At 34.8% G+C, this 24,361-nt stretch overlaps 1 protein-coding gene across 1 annotated transcript; it reads left to right on the forward strand.

Moving 5' to 3' along the window:
- The first annotated feature begins 2,942 nt into the window (after positions 1-2,942).
- Positions 2,943-24,361, forward strand: LOC144362646 (pulmonary surfactant-associated protein A-like). The gene is made up of 6 exons (XM_085492973.1): positions 2,943-2,978; positions 3,234-3,406; positions 9,967-10,058; positions 23,643-23,786; positions 23,918-24,059; positions 24,283-24,361. The coding sequence occupies exons 1-6, from the start codon at positions 2,943-2,945 to the stop codon at positions 24,359-24,361; spliced, it is 666 nt and encodes a 221-aa protein (XP_085349099.1).

The raw sequence follows: 24,361 nt of genomic DNA on the forward strand, positions 1-24,361 counted from the left end.
AACATAGTAAATCAAAATACATCAATGACTCCAAGTAATACAATCGTTTTTTGTCACTAAAATGTGACTACTATAAAATACAATACGTTCATTATTAAATAACTTAAATTTAATAAGTTAAAAATTGTACACACATTTAATAAGCTAATCTACTTGATTACAAAGTTTCGCGTATAGATGACGTCACTGGTATTGCAGTTACTTCATGCGTGAGACATTCGCATGGTGCAAAACTGTCTTCTGACCATTCACCTATGAAATGAGTGTATATTACATTAATTGCCATTTAAACACGATTCCTGCCACATGTACAAGACACGGTAATGTCGATCTGCACTGCATCATACTAGAATATAGTGTTGATACACACTTCCGTATGTGTAAAACCCACATACTTTGCATAGCACGCTCACATTCCCAAAGTGGGTGTTGATGGGTTGAATCAAATCTAAGACGCAGTTCTGACAATCATAACATTGGCCTTTCAACATATTTGGTGGGTACCTAGATATGTCGTTGTTTTCTAAGTAGTGGAATGGACAATTGGACCGTATTGGTAAAATAGCTCCACTGCTGTACGTCAGAGGACAGGAAGTGTTTGATGGAACGCACTGCTATTTGTACTAAAGCCGTTCCCGTTAGGAGAATAAGTGCTCAGATAATAAACCCTTGGATGAAGACTACTTTTATAAGTTAATTTATCGTTTAAATAACCGTCCTGAATTTTCCATTTCAGAAGTTATGTAATTTGCTTAATTTACGAAATGATATCAGCTTTACTGAACATTTCTCTTGCTATAATAGTTTTAGAACTTGGAAACAGATATTGATTTCCGAATCACGGCGACCATTTACGATTAATGAAGACGTCGTTTTTTTTCGGTGACCAATGGGAATTGTTTTAACCGAAAAGTTTTAAGACAAATACCACAATATCTGGTATTTGGAATTAGTTTTCCACTCTATTGAGAAGATTTACAACAATCAATATATTTTGAATCGCTAGTGAATTTTTAACGAAATAATTATTAGATATAATGAAACAGAAATAAGCTCCCGTATATTAGTATTTGTATACTTCAGGCAGTATACTACACAAATACGTTTGCTAGACAATTTTAATAGCATTTATTAATTCATAAGGAAGTGGTTATGGCCTTCCTTTTTGTCTGATCGAGTAGGGAACCTGCGCGCTGAATAAAATAAACCAGAGCGCGCTAACATGTGTGTTAACATTTCTTCGGTTGAGTGGAGGTTCATCATAATAAATCACAGTGTTTTGAATTTCCATCAAATTTCAATCATATCACTAATATGTATAAATAACGAACTCGTCTTTCTTATTTCCCGGGACGATTTCAGGAATGTACACAATAAATACCAACCTGAAACTGGTGATAGCCAACAATATAATGAATATCTACGATCCATTATTTTGTATCTCTTTAAATATATGCAGAACTTCTGTGTTTTTTTTTTTACCGTTACCTTTTCGCATTCTGTTGAAATGTATTCAATAATATGGTTCCTTATACAATCCTGTGCTAACATGTATTAGTTGATTCTAAAACGACAGTACGATGACTTGACTCGATCATGAATTGAAATAAAGTACATTCACAATGCAAACGTTTTTTACCATATATCATGGCAGCTCAATATAATAAAGCGTGATAATTTGCTATATCTCCATACTAGGCATGGCAATATCATCATACCCTTGTAAGCAGATAATTTAACGCCGGAAATGTAGTGATGCCGCGAAAAATAAGTGTATTTATTAATTGGAACAGGGTAAACCGATCGTTCATTTACGGTGATAGGTTCTGTGAATGAGCCACAGCATGCTACGATATTTTGAATAACGCGCTCACGAGTAACGGTCATTGCGTTAGATTTTAGCATTTAGCTAACCGGAATTAATAGGATATCAAATTCGTGCCCGTGATATTGTCACGCAAGAAATATCCGATATAAATTATTACCGTTTTTGTACTTGTAGTATGACTGTTAATATTTTTTTTCTCAAAACCGACACTGGTTTTTCTGAACTGAATTATTTGCTGAATGTACAATTTAGATGCGAAATAAAATAGATATTGCATTCTTCTGTAAAGTGCAGGTTCAATAACAAAATATAGCTCATATTGGGTGATTATACTAAGATCACACAGTCTGTTCCAACAAACAACTGCAGCTTTTATGAATAATCGATACTGTTGAACCTGTATAAAAATAGTTTTTATTACTAGAGTTAGGAATTGAGAGATTGGAATATACATGCATCGTAGTATGGTACACACGAAATTCTGTATTCCCCTCACACTTGTCTTTATTGAAAATGAATACCGAGGATGTGATGAGTTTAATTAATCGTATATATGTATATATACAGGAAAAATTAGCAAAAATAAACGCAATACGGGTAATCTAATAGATTCCTCGTATTACGCGCTGAAAGTAAAAATAAAATGATTATGCGCGATGAAAAAAAAATACTTCAAAATAACGAGTAGTCAATGCTTGTTAAAAAAGCAATGGGCATCAGGGAAACTCCCTTTTCAGTGAATTGATTGAAATGGTGAGTAAATATAACGGCGTCAAATAACGGAAGTATGGCATTCATTGTTTACAAAACTCTTGTATGTGTCCGTGTAGAAGGTCAATCACGATTGCGTTTGTCATATAGATTAACACCATTGTTATCACGGGTTAGATGTTTATCTCAATCACTTTCGCGGAAACTAAAAGGTGAAAATGGAGTTACAATGCCCGCTCGCCTATGGTTGACAGCTAATCCAATTATTTAATTTAATAATATGATTTCATCGGAAAAATTAAAACGATGATATATAATGATGTAGTTTCATTCAACTAAACATATCACATTTCATTTAAACGCTGAAGATTACTTACAGGTGTGTAAATTAAAGGCGATTATCATGAAGTTCGATTTGACTAGAAACATTTATGTGCTGGTAAGTAACATTTATTTATATCGTTTTGACTACTATGTATTTTAGATTATTACAATGTCACAATCTGGAATAAACTGGTGTGCTACTTGAAAAGATTAACTCAAGTGCCAAATATTGTGAGAAGAATGTATATCCTCAATCATCGATAATCCGAAAAGTCTACTAATTCCATGATGATAACCATGCTAAATGTTTTCTTCACGTCATTCAGACCATGATGATTTGTGAACATGAATTTTGTTTTTCTCTACACAGGCATTTGGTGTGATGTTTGTAGTGCTGAATTCTGTTCAGGCAACACCTGCCTGTCAAGACCCAACTGATGCCGAACTTCGCCAAATGCTGAGTAATTACTCCCCTAACGGAATTGGTTTCATTGCAACGAGTGGCGCGTACGATGCTCCAGCCGACACTTCCTGTCCACTGACGTACAGCAATGGAGCTCCGTTATCAATACGGTCCACTTGCCCCTTCTATCACTTACACAACACCGACACACTGCGATACCCTCCAACTATGCTGGACGTCCAGTGTTATGAATGTGACCAATGCATCTCAGATTTGAGTCCAAGTTATCAACATCCAAAATGGAAATGCGAACGTGTTATGCAGAGTGTATGGGTTTTACAAAAAACGGAAGTGTGTATCAACGGTGTATACCAGTATAATGCAGTGCAGACTAACGTTGCTGTGTCATGTGCTTGTGGCAGGAAACGTATTTGATTGGCTGGTAATTCAGTCACCGATGTCAAAATTCAAACTGAACGATTATGACCGTCATTTAGAATTAATTTGCTTTCATTTTAGACAATATACATATTATCTTTATTATACTTGCCAGTTTGTTAGCGTAGGTGCTAAAATACTTAAAACTGACTACTTAGTTCAACGTATCACTGTAAACGAAAAATGAACCCAACCAGCATTATTTAGACAAAATAACTATAACTGTAAGCCTTATTGCAATACGTTCACAGTTAGTATTATTAACAATCATAATGACATTACTGTTATATTAATTTGCTTTTTAGTTATCGAATTTCTAATCATTTTGTGTGAGGTCGATATCTCTTCTTCTGAGCATGCGTGGTTTACACGTTCATAATATGACATTATATATTCGGCAGCAAGTTCGAAAATCTTCATTTGTCAACAACATTATTGATTAACGAGACAACTAAGATAACAACACTGTGAACAACAACGAAATGATTATATTATTTATATTTTTATTCAGATCATGCAAGTTATGCGTACGCACAGTAGTCACGTTTTAGTGACAATACTAATCTTTACAATAACGATCTCGAAAGGTAGATGGAATCTAATTTAACCGAAAACTACGTTCATTGAAAATTTTCTTATTTACATGGATCTGATATTGTTATATATTTTCATCTGTTTTCATGAATACTTCAGTAATGAATAAACGTTACTGTTACATGCATATTCAAGTTCAAGTCAAGTGTGGTGATTAATTTTAAATGATTGAAATTATCTTTTCTACACAACGTTTTCTTCCGTTCATGTGTATTGCTGGCGGTGGCTTATTTTTTTTCTGTAATTCCTGCTCTTTCTATTCTCAGTTATAATGCACATGAATGGCCATTGTATACATTTCAAGCTAAATTGTTGAATATTGAAATGGATCTAATTCAAACGAACGAACGAACGAACTAACGAAAGTTTATTACTTCGAAAAAGATTTCAATTCATTCGATTCGAGAACGTAAATGTAAGCATATACTGCTCATAACGTTACATGTAATGTTGTTCATTTCTACTATGAACAATAAAACACTTCCGGTTTATCCGGACTCGCAAGACGCAATAAAGATAAACTTACTTGACACAATTTTTGAAAGATTTCACACTGAATTTTCATATCAAAATATTCTATTTATAAAATTTATCTGTCAAGGCTGTTTGAAATTAAATATTTTCCGCAGCTCGCAGCTGGGAAGTCTCGGCACAAGAACTCCTACCACTCCTCAGTAAACACCACTGCCTGTTTTCAAGAGACAATTTCGTAATTTAACACTTACTGAAATATCAGTTCGTTCATATTACGTTGCTTCTTTAAACGCAAGCATCCCAAAAAGTCTGGTTTGGGATTAATTTCCTAACTTGCTTTACATATACCTGTTATATTAACCAACGCCATTTTGCGGATTGGTTATCGTACATTGTACTGGGAGGTTATTCATTATGCTTAAAACATCCATTTTGCAGTAATAAAATGACTAACATAAAATTGGCATTTTGATCTTGATTTGTAAACCAGCTTTGGCGCGTTATGAAGTTATGTACTCACCTGCAATGTCTATCACTGACACAAGTAGTTTTTCAGGCTTTTCCTAAAAGCTTCGGATTTTATCTTCAAATTTACAACTTTTATGTAATTCGCGTCATTTTTGACATCCGTTTATCACCTCCATTCTTTTAAATATGGTTTCATTATCTTTTCCACTAAAGCGGAGGTTGAGGTCTCGTTTTAAATTTGTTTGTTGAACCTGTGGCGGTGTCACCAGAGGAGGGGGTAGACGGGGAAAGCGCCCCCTTGAAAAAAAATTTGGAGGGGCATCGCCTCCCGAAAATCAAGCTGAAACCCTTTTGGTCCCATATTTATTTTATATTTCATTAAAACATAAAGATTTTGATCAGTATTTTTACTAAACGTTTAAACCAAAAATAGGCTTTACAGCATTAATGTTTTAATAATTCTTGTTGCTAATCGACAAAATCAGGGCACTAGATTTTAAGGCAATTCATTATTAAGAATTATGTATGTTTACACAATATATAGTTATAAAACGCTGGATTTTACCTCCACCCATTGTAGAAATTTTTTTTGGCAAAATAAAGAACCATAGACCATAGCATTATTGGCAGCCTGTGTGATATTTACTGCATTGTTCTACCAGCGGATAAAAGCATGTGGGTACACTAATTCGTTAATCGGAAAGCATATGTTCATTGAAACCTGACCAGCATAGTGACACGATCATATCAACTGTTGTCTATGATTGCAAACAATGCTTTGGTTGACACGCTCAGCATGCCCTGGCAAGTCACACGGGTAAAGCAGTGCGTAGTGTAAAAAAATCATTTTAAGAATATTGAAATTAATATTGCTCTAAAGAATGTTGACTTCAAATCGTACCAATAATAAATTATGGTTCCGCTACACCTGTTGCACTCGGTAGAACTCCAATGAGAACCTTATAATGTTCGATATTGGGTAAATAACCGTGATCGTGTCAAGACGTCATATAATAAATAATTACTATTTTGAAATAGCCGAAAGGATTACAAGTGCTGGATATATAATGTTTTATTTTTTCGGTGTGGTCTGGACTATACAATGGGTCGGCAATGTAAATATGTTTGTATCTGTTTTTTTTAAAAAGATCGTCTGATATTGCTGCACAACAAAGGTCAATAAATGTTCTGAATGAACGGTAGAGGGCGCTCACAAACACAAACACACTCGCACAGACAAGTACATTCACATTGTGGTCCAGCAGCACACCAGCATATTTATTGAAATTGTGGTCCAGCAGCACACCAACATATTTTGTACACTTCACCGCACTAATGATTCTAATTGTCAAAATCCCAAAAGTCGCTACTTTTGTATTTTGACCTCAATATATTCAGTTTACATATATATGCAGTCCCACTAGTCAACTATCTCATTTACATTTTCATTAACATAATTTAGGTTAATACTGTTCCCAGATTGAAATGTATGAAATAAAACTGGTGTCGTCTGCAAACAGACAGATATCAAAGTACGTAGATGCTAATACAATATCATTTACGTAAAGAAGAAGCAACGTATAACCAAGTACAGACCACTGTGGAACACCGCATAATATTGGAAGCGAGTCTGATGTTACACCATTCAAACTCACATGTTGTTCCCTGTTTTCTAAGTAGCTCTCGATCAAATCTAAAGGCAGGTCTCGAAACCCATATCCAGATATATAAGTAAAAATGACTGAATAGCATTGTGGAACGCCTTTCTAAGTTTTAAAAAAATCCAAGAACAACAAAACCATCATCAATTTCATCTATACCTTTTGTGCTAGGTTTATAACAGACAGTTCTGTACTAATTTTTCTCTAAAGCCGTACTGCTTGGAATAAAATATATTGAATTTATTCAAAAAAAATAGTTAATTGTTTGTTGATTATTTTCTCGCATAATTTAAAATCGAGAGTTATAAAAAGAAGGTATAAGTAATGTAAATTAGTTAGTAAAACTGCAAGGGCAAAAGTATTTGTCGCAAATTATTTATTCAATTGCAATAGGCCACTGTCTCAAATGTAGTCACCATGCACATTCATCTGATAACGTACGATTATAGGACACATTACATATATATTATCCATAATATTATTAGAAACCATATCATCATAACGATATTTCACTGCAAAATATATGCATTTCGGTAAGTTGATAATAATTATTAGATTTTGATATTGACAGGTTAATGACTGTTTTCAAATGTTGTATTTAAAACACGCTATATGGCAAACAATGTGCTTTAAAGCAGCATAAATTAGTAATTTCCTATAAAGTCACACGCATCCTTTTTGCTGTACCTACAAAAAGTGCTTAATCTAATTTTTCTAATAATGCATATCCCTCTGTTCGATTTTAATGGCAAACAATGCATAGGAATCATAGATTAACCTAATATATTTCTCTCGTGATCACTGTCAACTAACAGACAAATCAAATTTGGAAAAACATTCTCCTTTAAATTTACAATAAATCAGCAACGATACCATTTGAATCTCGTATTGATGTTTTAACATTACCAAATATTGTATATGCCAGTTTATATCAGTTTAAGACCACCTAGTAATAACTGCATTTCTACTAGACTCATTATCATTATAGAGATTTTAAATATTATAATATATCATTATCAATATCAGTGGAATTTATGCCGTTATTGTAGCAGATTTTTCGTCATAATACATCCCATTATTGAGTATCAGGGCCCCGTGCCATAGACATCAATACACTGTTGTTTTCAAAAACGAATAACGAAAAAAAACTATTTAAAAAGAAGAAACCTTGTTAGATAACAAGTATTTAATGCTAAAATCGGCATCAGATAAAATGGTCCATTGCAAATAACAGCGGATTTCAATATCGAAATCAGACAATTTCTTGAGGGCATTGTCTTCTGCTATGTACGCTAATACGCGCCGGTCAAAACGAGTCTATGAACCAAGGTTAACCGAAGATGATTTATCAAACAAACGCGATAAAAGAAGTTGTGGTATGTGTACAGAGTGTGAGTACAGAAAGATGAATTTGTTCTGTTTTTGTGGTGAGTAGTACTTCACTATAAGTCCGACGTGATTGTATTGCCTGGTATTGTATTGTTTGCTCACTACGCCTGTAAGTTTCGTTTAGCGTCATACAGTATAGTCAAATGGCCGGCCTCCATTAGAATTCCATAAACATTGTACCAGTCACTGTGTTTTGTTCGCTCTGGCATTCACTACAATGCTATTCCACGCCCCACATCAGTTACTCGTCCACTCGCCAAGTAAATGAAAATGATTTAAATACAATAATATTTAATTGATTAAAACTATTTAATTTTTAGTTTTTCATATAAGATTGTGAAAAACAATTTCTAGAAAGACATTTTAAATACTTCTAATCACGGGGCCATTGACTGTGAAACTGATCTTTTCACTGAGGATTTTCCCCAAGTTTTCCGCTTTTTAGTGGCAGAAAATCCACTGGTATATTGACAACCTGAAAAATAAACTCAAGCAAACTTTGTTCTTCAATGTATGTACCTGGCTCATACCTCGCACATATATGTCGAACATAGTGAGCTCTCGCCCATTATGAGTTTGTGGGTTGCTCGTTATTGTTTTGTTAACAACGATTGTAACCAATGATGTAATTTACTATTAATTCACGCATATCAGTTTATATTGTCAAAAACCTTACTTTAATCACAAGTTGGGAGAAATCAACTGAGCTCATCTGAAGCTGTATCTGGTAGTACAATAGGGGGGGCAATATGATCACGACCGATAATAATATTGTTTTAATATTTTGTTAACAATGGTTGTAACCAATGATGTAATGTACAATGAACTGTACGCATATCAGTTTATAGAAATTAGAAATTATCTACTGTGATTTTTGAAGCTATGGCACTGGGGTGCGCATCCGAATCTGACTATTGTCAAAAACCTCACGATGGTCACAGGTTGAATGAAATCAACTGAGCTCATTTGAAGCTGTATCTGGTGGTGCAATAGTGGGACAATGGAATCACTACCGATAATATTTAGATATTTCGAAAGTCCATGTCAATATAATTGATGGATATGCCAATCAAAACATTGTACACAATCAGAGACAATAATTGATATACACATACTATTATGATGGATGGGGTTTGAAGAACAGCTGCATCCTGATTAAACATTTCGTTGAACAAATGTAAATATAGTGTATTTCGTCATTTTAATTGTTTTGAGCATCATCTCAGATGAATATCAATGCTGAGATTCTTCCAAACTTCATTGCTGATAGATATATTGTATAATGATATATTTTATTTCAGCCATAATCCAGATTAATTGCAGCACATGTACAGAACTGGGCAATATATTAGCGCGCACACACTAATATTCAGCATTTACTACAATGTCATTAAAGTGGCTTTCAGCCTTCGTAAATAGACTTTTCTACGCCTCCTGGTCGTAACAGACTCGACCCACGTCCTTTGTTATGAGAGTCAGTTCCCATCAGCCTAGGCAGTTCACAATATCACCCCAATAGCTGACAGACTCGGTCGCGTTGAGCGTTGTTACGAAATGTCAACCACTGTAAATCCATTGCTGACGACACGCGTTTTTTTTGGTGATATTAGTTGCTTTGTAATGCCTAGATTATCCAGTTTTGGATTTACTACGATTAATCTTTGTCATTTTCTTAGGATCATACTTATACTGACAGAAGCATGGCTTATATCAGTTCACGAGACGAAACGAGACGATAATCGAGCTGCCGAAAATGTCTCCAACTCAGGTTAGTTTCATGATTTATTTATGTTCATATATAAATTTATAATAGAAAATGATTTTGATCATAGTTTACCAAATTTTAATAGGCCGGAATGTAAATACAAGGTTTCCCCCTTCGCGATCAACCTAACGATGTTTTCATTCCACGTTGATAAAGAGTATCATTGCGTTTGCATTGTGCATTGTCACCTACTATTCGTAGTATTGGAAGGGAAATACAAGACGGTAAAATGTTAAAATAGCGAAAGTGCAAACGCCAGTGAATTGTTCATTTAGGGTCTCAGTTCTAGCACTAGAGTCACTGCAGTCATACACGTAGAACTTGAATGTCATCGTAATTTATAAAAAAATATTATAAAATATGTCGTTCGAAAATCTATGTTTATTTATTTTTTTATTTTTTTTAAAAAGCGAAAATATATAGAACTGATTGAAAAAAACGATGTAATACCTACTGTTTACAACTAACAGGAAACACCACAGTTGGTTGCTGTTCACAGCTTTTCAACTAACTTGTGTATTCAGTTCTAAATTTTGAAATTGGTTTTCATTTTTCGATACATTATAAACTAATAAATTCTTCAGTGTATCAACAACGTTTTGGAATCATTGTGTTTCGATAGACAAAATTAAGATTGGGTCATTAGACACCATACACTGGTAATATACAATCAGAATTTGTGTAATTTTGTTACATGACATTTTGGGTCACACCATAAAAAAAGTGTACACACTGGTCAGCACTGTTTCATTTTAGACACAATTTCTTGTCATAGTTTTTGCTGTTATGCAGATACATGAAAATGTATTTAGGAAGATTGCCTGACCAAAAGTGCTTATAATTATTTTTATTTTCAGGAAATGGAATTTCTATGTACCGATAAAGGAGGGCTGTTGTTGAGTAGGAGTTGCAGGCGGTCCATGCATGGTGTTACAATGTGTCAGAAGAGAGGGATGAGATTGATAACCCGAATACAAGGTGTCGTCATGCGGGTAACAGAAATTTTACTTTGTGGCACCATGGCAAACTTGGTGAAGGCAGTTGGGTTGTCATTCCGAGCTGTTGTGTTTGGAAAATTAGGGACATGTATTCAAATCCACACAATCATTATACATGTGCATGGCTTTATTGTTATGATTCCGTCGATGCCCTCAAACTTAATGATTGCAGTCAATGTATAATTACAGTTTGATTATTTAAAAACAAATTCTCAATAAATAATATTTAGAACAGTATGCTGTTTATTTTCTCTGCAAAAGAATAGGGAAATAAACTTGCAATATAGACAAAAATCGTGGTGGTTGAAAGGATACAACAATCACATAAGACCTGTGGGCCCTTATGTTCAAAGAGTCTGCAACTAGTTTGGTATTCATTTCAAGAATAGACCTCAGTCTGGTACCACCATACCCATCCCTGAGCAAGTAGCACACAGGCAATACAAACAAAATAGGGCTAAATTACTTGCAATTTTTTTATTAGATGGGAAACAAATTTAATAATATTTAAATCACACTCCCTCTGTCTTGGTCTGGAAATAACTATTTGTATTTGCCTACATCAAAACTGCCCCCATTTGTAGACCACGGATAGCAAAAATACTAACGACTAAACTTGTTAAACAATTATTGGAATCAGCAACCAACTATGTACTGTATCATAATATAGAAGTCACGTAAAGGAAAGAAAGTATTCAGGCTGTGTAAAAGTAGTTCTATGTTCATCTTCAACTCTATGATTATCACATTCTTTATGTTGCTGGTAATGAATCGCTGCTAGCAAGAATCTTCCAACGTATGCTGAATACCTGAAAAAACCTGTCTCTCAGTCAACAAGCTTGGCATAAGCAGTTCATACTGAAGAAAACAATTCCAGATGTTCATTACAGTATCCGTATGTAATCATGTGATTTAAATCTTGTTTGGTCGATTCACCTTATTAAAAGTAAGAAAAGACAGTGAAGAGAGTACTACGAAAACACTTGTACATGTATAATACTTTGCTTATATATATATATATAAGTATATGATCTAATAAACGAAATGTTTCTCTTTACCTGCCTATGCTTTGTGATGATATAGTTGAGATGCTATCTCCAATGTCGATCTCAATTTCTTGATAACGGCCAAGTTTTGAATGTGTTGATGAATGTATTCTGTTGAAGGAAATAAATTAACACAAATTACAGTACAGGTGTACAATAAAACAGAAGTATTCTGGATGTAAAACAGTCATTGAGTCAAATCGCGTACTCCACTATTAAACAGACTGCAACTGATGTGAATTATAAAAAAAAATATGGCCATAACCTCTCAAGACAATGACGTCTACGAAAAGAGAGACAAATAATTGAACTGCTAAAATATTGATTATAAAAAGTTCAAAACTCGACAGCACAACAACTCCTGATGATGTGAATTACTTCTTACCTGTCAAGTAAACATTTCGCCACTATGTGTTAGAAATCCAAACTTTTCCCTGAGAAATTCTCATCGCTCATACTGATCTCCAAGTCGGATACTTCCAGAATCAGAAAGTTTCCGTTGCCGTTTTTTCGCGGAATCACTAACTGTAGGTCGACCAATTTTACCGGGCATTAGCTAGAGATTCCCCAGGTCAACTGATTTTAATAACAAATGCGAATAGCTGGCGTTCAGGTCTTTCTTCACGGATGACCCATCAAAAAATAAAATTCTCTAAAGTTGCCGTTTGTTTCGGGCAGTTTTCTCTTTATTCGCACATTTTCACAAGCCCAATGCCCCTCAATGGACTCTATACAGTAAGTTCTAACAACATTACGAAGGCTGAATGCCACTTTAAATGAGAGTTGAGTCACATGTACCTAATCGAAAACGCTGCTATTGTTTAGATTGAATCGACAACGAATATTTTATCACCCATTTTACAATGCCAAACGTGTCCATAAGTAATATAAAATTCACAATTATTATTTTGTTCATAATAACCATCTTTGTAAAAATGACAGAAACTTCACTAATGAGTTGCCGACATAACTTACAAGATTAGGAGTTGTGTCATGCGATTAAGTTCTACTGGTCAATCTCACGTGGGCACGGAATTTGTTTCATGTTACATAACACGCAGACTGCACGACAAAATGAAAAGATTTAAGCTGAAAATTGTTCATTATACAAACAGTGAAATACGGGATAACCTCACATTCGATTTGTCAAATAAAAAATAGTTTGCAAGCATAGATAATAGTGATATGATTGTATCACTAGTTGGCCAGGTTACAATGGGATTAGTGAGTGGTACTTCACTATTTGTGAAACGAGATCGACGAATGTCCGACGTGATTGTATTTCCTAGGCGTCGGCTAAATGTCACAGTTCGGGGGGTAGTTTGCATAAACAAATGAAAGTATCCGTGTTGTCAAGTGTGTTTTTTTTTATATTCATACCTTTAGGATGGCTAACACCCACTGATTTTACACCCATGTTTGTTCGCTCGCTACGCCTGTAAGTTCCGTTTAGCTTCATACAGTATAGTCAAACAGTACAATTACATAAACATTGTACAAATTGATTAAAACGAGTTTCTTTCTTAGTTTGTCACATGAGATTGTGGAAACAATCTATAGAAAGACATTTTAAATACTTCAGATTCACGGGCCAGTGACTGTGAAACTGATCCATTCACTGTGGATTTTTCTCCAAGTTTTCCGCTTTTTAGTGGCAGAAAATCCACTGTTGACAACCTTAAAAATAAACTAAAGCAAACTTTGTTCTTCAATGTATGTTCCTGGCTCACACCTCGCACATATATGTCGCACAGAGTGAGCTTTCGCCCATTATGGGTTTACGGGTTGCTCATTATTGTGTTGTTAACAATGGTTGTAACCAATGATGTAATTTACTATTAACTGCACGCATATCAGTTTATAGAAATTATGTACTGTGATTTTTGAAGCTATGGCACTGGGGTGCGCATCCGAATCTGACTATTGTCAAAAACCTCACGATGGTCACAGGTTGAATGAAATCAACTGAGCTCATTTCAATCTGTATCTGGTGGTGCAATAGTGGGGCAATGGAATCACTACCGATAATATTTAGATATTTCGAAAGTCCATGTCATTATAATTGACGGATATGCCAATCAAAACATTGTATACAATCATAGACAATAATTGATATACACATACTATTATGATGGATGGGGTTTAAAGAACAGCTTCATCCTGATTAACGTTTCGTTGAACAAATGTAAATATAGTGTATTTCGTCACTTTAATTTTTTAGCATCATCTCAGTAGAATATCAATGCTGAGAGTCTTCTAATCTTAACTGCTTATCGATTTACGATATGATATAGTTCATTTCACTTATAATCCAGATTAACCACAGCACATGTACTGAACTGGGCAATATTGAAAACCAATACAATATCGCATACAAACTTATATTCAACATTAACTACAATGTCATTAATTGGGAGTGGAGTCAGAGGTATCTAATCGAAAACGCTGCTATTGTTTAGATTGACTCGACAACGAACATTTTATCACCCATTTTACAATGCCAAACGTGTCCGTGAGTAATATAAAATTCACAATTATTATTTTGTTCATAATAACCATCTTTGTAAAAATGACTTAACCTCCACTAATTAGTTACCGACATAACTTACAAGATTAGGAGTTGTCTCAGTGATGACTGGTTGTGTCATACGATTAAGTGTTACTGGTCAATCTCACGTGGGCAAAGAATTTGTTTCATATTACATAAAACGCAGACTTGTAAAAGAAAATGAAAAGATTTAAGCTGAAAATTGTTCATTATACAAAACACAGTGAAATACGGGATAACCTCACATTCGATTTGTCAAATAAATATAGTTTGCAATCATAGACAATAGTGATATGATCGTATCATTAGTTGGCCAGGTTACAATGGAATTAGTGAGTAATACTTCACTATTTGCGAAACGAGATCGACGAAAGACCGACGTGATTGTATTTCCTAAGCGTCGGCTAAATGTCACAGTTCGGGGGGGCTAGATTGCATAAACAAATCAAAGTATCCGTGTTCTCAAATGTGTTTTTTTATATTTAAACCTTTAGGATGGCTAACACCCACTGATTTTACACCCATGTTTGTTCGCTCGCTACGCCTGTAAGTTTCGTTTAGCGTCATACAGTATAGTCAAATGGCCGGCCTCCATTAGAATTACATAAACATTGTACCAGTCACGGTCTGCCGTTCGCTCTGACATTCACTACAATGCTATTCCACGCCACACATCAGTTACTCGTCCACTCGCAATGTAAATGAAAATGATTTAAATATAATAATATTTAATTGATTAAAACTAGTTTCTTTCTTAGTTTGTCATATGAGACTGTGAAAAGAATTTCTAGAAAGACATTTTAAATACTTCAGATTCACGGGGCCAGTGACTGTGACACTGAACCGTTCACTGTGGATTTTTCTCCAAGTTTTCCGCTTTTTAGTGGCAGAAAATCCACTGGTATATTGACAACCTGAAAAATAAACTAAAGCAAGCTTTGTTCTTCAATGTATTTTCCTGGCTCACACCTCGCACATATAAGTCGCACAGAGTGAGCTCTCGCCCATTATGGGTTTGCGGGCTGCTCATTATTGTTGTCTTAACAATGGTTGTAACCAATGATGTAATTTACAATGAACTGTACGCATATCAGTTTATAGAAATTAGAAATTATCTACCGTGATTTTTGAAGCTATGGCACTGGGGTGCGCATCCGAAGCTGACTATTGTCAAAAACCTCACTATGGTCACAGGTTGAGGGAAATCAACTGAGCTCATTTGAAACTGTATCTGGTGGTGCAATAGTGGGGCAATGGAATCACTACCGATAATATTTAGATATTTCGAAAGTCCATGTCACTATAATTGATGGATATGCCAATCAAAACATTGTATACAATCATAAACAATAATTGATATACACATACTATTATGATGGATGGGGTTTAAAGAACAGCTGCATCCTGATTTAACGTTTCGTTGAACAAATGTAAATATAGTGTATTTCGTCACTTTAATGTTTTTAGCATCATCTCAGTAGAATATCAATGCTGAGAGTCTTCCAATCTTAACTGCTTATAGATTTATGATATGATATAGTTCATTGCACTTATAATCCAGATTAACCACAACACATGTACAGAACTAGGCAATATTGAAAACCAATACAATATCGCGTACAAACTAATATTCAACATTAACTACAATGTCATTAATTTGGAGTGGAGTCAGAGGTATCTAATCGAAAACGCTGCTATTGTTTAGATTTATTCGACAACGAACATTTTATCACCTATTTTAGATTGTATTTCCTAGGCGTCGGCTAAATGTCACAGTTCGGGGGGTAGTTTTCATAAACAAATGAAAGTATCCGTGTTGTCAAGTGTGTTTTTTTGTTATATGCATACCTTCAGCATGGCTAACACCCACTGATTTTACACCCATGTTTGTTCGCTCGCTACGCCTGTAAGTTTCGTTTAGCGTCATACAGTATAGTCAAATGGCCGGCCTCCATTAGAATTACATAAACATTGTACCAGTCACAGTCTGCCGTTCGCTCTGGCATTCACTACAATGCTATTCCACACCACACATCAGTTACTTGTCCGCTCGCCAAGTAAATGAAAATAATTTAAATACAATAATATTTAATTGATTAAAACTAGTATTTTTCTTAGTTTGTCATATGAGATTGTGGAAACAATCTCTAGAAAGACATTTTAAATACTTCAGACTCACGGGGCCAGTGACTGTGAAACTGATCCGTTCACTGTGGATTCTTCTCCAAGTTTTCCGCTTTTTAGTGGTAGAAAATCCACTGGTATATTGACAACCTACAAAATATACTCAAGCAAAATTTGTTCTTCAATGTATGTACCTGGCTCACACCTCGCACATATATGTCGCACAGAGTGAGCTCTCGCCCATTATGGTTTGCGGGTTGCTCATTATTGTTTTGTTAACAATGGTTGTAACCAATGATGTAATCTACTATCAACTGCACGCATATCAGTTTATAGAAATTAGAAATAATCTACTGTGATTGTTGAAGCTATGGTACTAGAGGTGCGCATCCGAATCTGACTATTGTTAAAACCCTTACTATGGTCACAGGTTTAACGAAATTAAGTGAGCTCATTTGAAGCTGTATCTGGTGGTGCAATAGTGAGGCAATATAATCACTACCGATAATATTTAGATATTTCGAAAGTCCATGTAATTGATGGATATGTCAATCAAAATATTGTATACAATCATAGACAATAATTGATATACACATAATATTATGATGGATGGGGTTTAAAGAACAGCTGCATCCTGATTAACGTTTCGTTGAACAAATGTAAATATAGTGTATTACGTCATTTTAACTTTTTGAGCATCATCTCAGTTGAATATCAATGCTGAGATTCTTCCAAACTTCACTGCTGATAGATTTATGGTATAATAATATAGTTTATTTCACCCATAACCCAGATTAACCACAGCACATGTCTTGCATGTCTTCCTTCTCCAGTCTAGATGAAATAGTTGTATAGTCATTACTAATTTATCCATGTTTTTCTCCATAGGCATAAGCGAGTTCTTAACGAAGCGTTAAAAATCATGCACGTTTTCATTCATTTGGTCGTCTATGTCACTGCATGTGCTGTGATCTGACTGCGTGTTCTGTTAACAATCGCCAAGGTGGAATAAATGCATAGTTTCGCCAGCTACCAACTCTGTCTTTTCAGCATTAGAATCAATTTGCATATGATTAGCTTTTAAACCTGGCTAAGGTTTCGCTTTTTCAACTCGACTTTTTCACGCATACTATTTCTTCTTGGTATCATCTCTCCGCTTCCACACTTCATTTACAACAATATAATTGTAATAATGATCGACAACTTCTAGATGATATCTGCACTCCGTTGTTTGTGTAAAATACACTTTTTGGGGGAACTCACTCGAACCAGCTACTGCCTCAGCATGCATATGCGCAACATTTTCTTTTTTTTCTTTCTTTCTTTCATAACTTTTTTCTTCAAGTCGTTTGAGAAAGTGGCTGAAGCTATCTGACACTTTGCATACTAATGGAAACTGGTGCAAGTGTCTTTAAAAATATGGCAATCGGTCACATGGTTTGGCAGTCACCTTGTTTTGAAATTTTCTAATGAATCTATCTCAGCCATTTTGAGTTGAAACTGCTCGAGATCATCTAACTAGTTGTGTAGTATCATGCATTATGGCTGTTTTTTTAAAGAAATGCAGCTGATTGGTCAATTAATTTGTCCGTCATTTTGGATCATTTTCTCGGGTCTAGAAATCCCGATTATGTTCGTGTTTTATCCCTGGCTGACGCACTTATTAAACAATCAAAAATATGTTTACCTGTCACCTGATTTTGGATTTAAAAAAGACAGAAAGTAATCAATCTCACCATGATGTAAGAGGCTAGGTATCTCGTTTGTCTGAATGTAAAATGGAACTTGTGCAATTACTTGTATTGTATTGATCCGATTTGGCTGAAATTTTAGACACATTATTTTCACCTGTATGGCACATGGCTAGGTCATGTGACTATGCGCCCATGTGGTCTTGGCTTCTAACCTCATTAATATGCATAAATGATATATCTCAAGCACTGTAGTATATTAAACCTGCGTTATTATGATGACGTTAAACAAGAAATTTGACTAAAATAGTTCTGCACATGTACTGCCTATGTTCTGGATTAAAGGTGGAATAAACTAAAAATAAATTTTCAAATAACGATTACACACATTTTGCCAAACTATGTGGTTATGATATATTGTAGACAGCATATTGCGCACGTGCGTATACAAACTACACGCTAGGTTACAGTCTGTAAAATGCCATTCTTTTCACAAATAACAAAATAAAAAAAAAAATAAAAAAACTGCAGCCCTCACATCTTTATATTTTTGAATGGGCCAGCCAAGTTTCCACATACAAAAATACACATAATATTTCTATTTAATTTATAGTATTTTATAGTATTTTCACTGAATTCTTTAAATAAATTTACCATATTAATTAATTTTTTGGACACCATTTCATCTTAATATTTTATAATCCATATTCTTATATTTGAATCTGTTTCAACATTTAAAACATATTTTAGAAGCATTACAACACAACGACTAGACTTGGTGTCACAGTTTGCTCCCAATTCATATTGGAATATTGCCAGCAATAATTATTAAAGCTTGTTCAGAATACCATTTGTTCCCGACATTATATTCAGTGGCTAGTTCTCGGGATCTACAACAGTAAATAAATAAACAGAAATCATTTTTTGCCATATTTTTAAAAGATACTGCCATATCAAATTTTTATTTGAACCATACCATTTCAAGCTGCAGGGTGTTTAAACAATGACTCAACAACCAATAAACACATTTTCCACCCACCACAAAAATTGTAGCCATAATTGAACAACCAAGAAAGCAACAAATATCAGGCTGCATCCTGAAAGCAGCGAGATAGCACATTACAACCAGTCATTACAAACACCTCTCCCAATACACCCTACAGTATTAATGGTTTATATACTCATTTGCATCTATGTACAACAAGCTTAGCCAATAGATGCACCTGATTGACTCATCAAACTTTTGAGCAACCACTCATTCTAATTAGTGTTGAGTGAGGGCGCTATTTACTAAAAGAATTAAACAGATAAATATATAATGACGTGATTAATCTCTATATCCTATTTAAAGTAAACATTTTAATGCTGAATTATTTCACTTTCTAATTTGTTTTGAAACAAAAAATATTGTCTTTTGGATGACATGAATGTAACAATAAAGCAAATACAGAAAGAACTTTCTTGTGCTAAAGGCATGGAAGGCACGAATTACAAATAAGGATTACAGTGTATATTAGAAGCACATATTCAATTCACATAAACAAAAATTGTATTTATTGCATGGAAAATCATTGAAAACTATTATATCTGTGCAATACTTATAAACTTGATAATTAATGCAAATTAGGTAGTCAGTAAACACATAATTTATACTTAAAATATGTATGGTTTATTCTAGAGAACCTATGTAACAAGTTTCGTTGACAAATGGTCAATCGTGCATTCAATTAATTACGGAAATGTCATTTCGGGTATTTCCTGCTTAATTTTATTCGGAAGCCACACCAAAGATTTAACTTTTCCTCAACACATTTTCTATGACCGTCGTCAGCTGATTCGCATATCTTGTTCACTTTAATATAATGTTTTCCAGGCTTAGATATTATTCGTTGAATTGTTCTTTAGTTCTTGCTACTTATTTCTGTTTTTGGTGTATGTACGTTAAACATCGTATTAAATGAATCCTCTTGAAATAAAACCAGTTTTTCATGTGATAGTAAATTTTCAGTTCGTTTGAGAGGGTCGTCCTGCACGATCTGGAACAGATTTGGCACATCAGATGCAATGGATTCTATATCATCTCCATCATCAGGTAAATCGGCGGAGATATTTTTTTAACACATCAGTGAGATACATATTTGGGTTCCGCAGAACATGAAATCTCAGATGGCAAATGAAAGATGGGTGGATCTCGTACCATAAATTTGTTGATATTGGTTCTTATTAGTTCTGCACCAGGTTTAATTCCGTCTGTCAGTTCTCGGCTTCTTGAAGCAGATAAACGAAAAAGAAAATTATGATGACACAGAGAATGTTTGGTTGACATTATTAATTCACCAGTGGTAACAGCCCTCGTTTAACAAACCTGTTCATCTTTTTCAATGGTGTTTCCACGGTTGCATTATGTTCGTGAATGCAGTTATTTTGAGTAGCTTCATTTGCAATACAAAGGCTCAAAGACGTGACATTTGGATTTCCGTGACAACCAGATTTTCGGTGATCGACAGATTTTTTTTTCGAAAATGACGTTATCTTGGGATTATACAGGAGTGCTCACATCGTCTTTTTTCGATTAAATTTCAGAGTTTGTATTTCTATTGTTGGCCAATGGCACATTATTTTTCCTAGGTCTACTGAAAATGTCCTTTCAATTGCGCTGGATGTGTATTTTACACCCTAAAGTAACCCTATGAACATGGACAGTGTCGGGGGCTTAGTGTCATAATAAGCGCCGACGCATGCATGCCGATAGCAAACAAATCTACCGAGACTGCATACGGCTGCATACAGGAGCAAAGTCCATTTGTTTGCTTCGATCAACACAGCGCAATACGTAAGGCTAATGTAAAAGGTTTTGTTCAGATGTTTCTTACAACAGCAACGGTGAGCTTTTTTTTGATAGTATCACTAGATATCAAAGGGGGCACTCCCGACAGGACAACCTTAGTCGCTGCCTTATCCAGTGCTTCAACGCTTCAACGTGAATCTTAGAATCCTTCACGATGACAACAACAGTGCACACTAGCTCAACAGGCTTGTCCAAATCCAGGAAAATAGAAACACTTCCATTAACCCTGGAAGAAGCAATAATATTATACGGATCGACAATAGCTTTACAAATCCTTAAATATTAACATCAGGAATAGATTCATACTGGATTCCATAATTTAGGGACAGTCCTCCAAACATATTGCAATGTAAAGAGCTCGTGGTGGCGGCCGTTATATTGAACACGTGTTATCGGGGCATGAAAAGGCCCACCTTCAAAAACAGGTGAATACGTGTAAAAATCATAGAAAACGTACCAGATGGCGTGTAACAGTTTCAGACTCACTTGAGTAACCAAATGGCCTTTATTGCAGGAGCTGTTTTGTGACGTGTGTATGCAAATACATTTTCAAGTTAACCTGTAAATGGTCGCCAAATATTGCAAAAAATGCTGAGAACAGAATGAAAAATTAATTTCTAATCACTCAATCTAGACATAATGTTCCCATAACATATACTGTATTAAAAGCAACCCTTAGCGCGAAGTGATATATACCAATGTAGTGTACGAGTATGTTCGCTGTTTTACTCTGTAGTGTTCATTATGCATGGCAAGCTTTAGTGTTTTTTTCTCAGCTACCAACCATTCACAGCAGTCGCCACGCAAGGAATGATAAAGAGCATGTGCGAATAAAGTCACTTGCGTGTGCAATATTTTATTTGGCCAATGGAAATGCTTCCAAATGGAAGAATTATGTAAACACGCGTGTCAGCAAAAAATAATCGTTAAAATTGGACGAACGGATCAAATCTATCAGTTGCATGTTGTTTGTCTAGAGTCTCCATATAACATTTGAAGGGTATTGTAGGAAATACATCAACGATGTTACGTTTATTAGTGATACTTGTGGTTACTAGTTTGACTCTAGCAGCCCCGCACAAGGTAGGTTTACTCTCTTATTAATCTGTGACGTACTGTGTGCTATTATTTCCACAGCACCAGCATTATTCCAGTTTTTGTATTTACCACCCCTCCTCTCCCAGACAGCAAAACACCAACTGCTATCTCCAATTATGGAAACTATTGGTTTAACTATTGGTCTGTTTCTGAAAAGTCAGAATACCACTTTCCGGGTCCTTAATGACGTGATATACCATAACAATAACATTGTTAAGCAAATAAAAATCAAAAGTGAGCACCATTCACGTATATTTTATTATGTTCGTTTAATATGTTCTGAATACAATTTAAAATTCATATTTGTATCATTAAATTGACGACCGCAGTTTTCACACGCGAAAAGCGCAATATTTGGTTTCAGAGTTGGATGTCATATAAGTAGGCGATATCATTATTATACGGAAATATATTTCAGCATTTGCAAACAAATTTGTTTCTAATACAACTATTATGGGCTGTGCAAAATAGTTTATGATACATTCTAACGTACACTGTCTCTTACAAAAAAAATTATTTACATATCTAATTTTAAACACCACTGTTTTGATAAAACAAACGTTTTACCAATTGTATGTACATGTCTTAATGTTGTGTTGGTTATTTTCGGTTTCTAAAATCTATAAATGTTATATATAAGTTCTTAACATAATTTCCTTGATGACACGATTTTTCTCTTTGAAAATTGCCATATTTCTACAACACAAGATACCATAGTTAACACCTATCGAAAAATACAATAAGTATTGCATCGCCAATGAATACTGATACGGAATTACACTGGCCACTTTCCATTAACACCTAACATCTCAGCTGTATTCTTTCTTTTTAATGCAGAGGCTGCTTGAGCAGAGGAGTAAGTACACTCTCTTTGTTAGCAAACCACTGACAGTGTCATATCAGTATGTTAATCAGTAACTATGAACGTGTTCTCACTATCAATTACTAAGTTTACAACACAATCTATTTAAATGTACTGAAAATGTGTGCACGGTTTTGGATAATACAAAGTGTTCAATGCTTCAATTTAACTGTTGAGTTCAATCGTGTGATTTTTCCAATTAACACTGTTACTGCATCACTTAGTAGCAAGACAATTTCATTGGTTTTATATAATACAATTAGAAATTGTATCAAAATATTCAGCAGCTACACCGAATATATGCCTTTTTAGTTGCTAATGGATATTATTTTATCGGTACGTTATTAACCATTAACCCTGCGTGTTATGCAGGTTCGACTAGCATATATAAAGTTACGGACGAAAGAGGGCCCTGGAATGTAGGTAAAGACAATTGTGAAGCTATGGGATGTATTCTAGCAGAACCCAAATCTGAACAAGAACAAACCGCTATAATGGCTGTACTACCACCATCAGGTATAGATATGTCGAATTGTAGCCAGTCTAACCGCTGTTCATCAAGGATTTTAATCATGAAACAATGGGACCTTATTATTTGTAGCCAAGTAATTGCTTTCACTTGTCTAATTTTATTTTTTATTCAATAGGTTATTTTTGGATTGGGGTGACCAAATTTGGCCACGAAGATCGATTCACTTACTACACTGACGATCAAGACCTTGTTTACAGTAATTGGAAGCCAGGACAGCCACAATATGAACACGGAAATGATTGTGTTGAAATTGTTCAGTAAGTAATGTTAATGTCACTTTAAACATAGATCGGTCACAGTTAAGAATACTAATAACAAATCATTGTTCAGAGTGACTGTTTGTATTGTTTCTACATTACAATATATTACATCAATAACCGACTGACCACGATTGATCCGATTACCAAATGACAAAAGATGGTATGGTGATTTACTGGGGCTTTTGCAGTTATATTTCAGTCAATGAACTTATATTTGTAGGATTAACTACTCGCGTTGGAGTACCTTTAGCTGTGGCTATTATGATCAGGCAGTCTGCGAATGTGAGTATAGTGATTGA

This window comes from Saccoglossus kowalevskii, chromosome 18, assembly GCF_978046115.1.
Source record: "Saccoglossus kowalevskii chromosome 18, keSacKowa6.1, whole genome shotgun sequence".
Lineage (NCBI taxonomy): Eukaryota > Metazoa > Hemichordata > Enteropneusta > Harrimaniidae > Saccoglossus > Saccoglossus kowalevskii.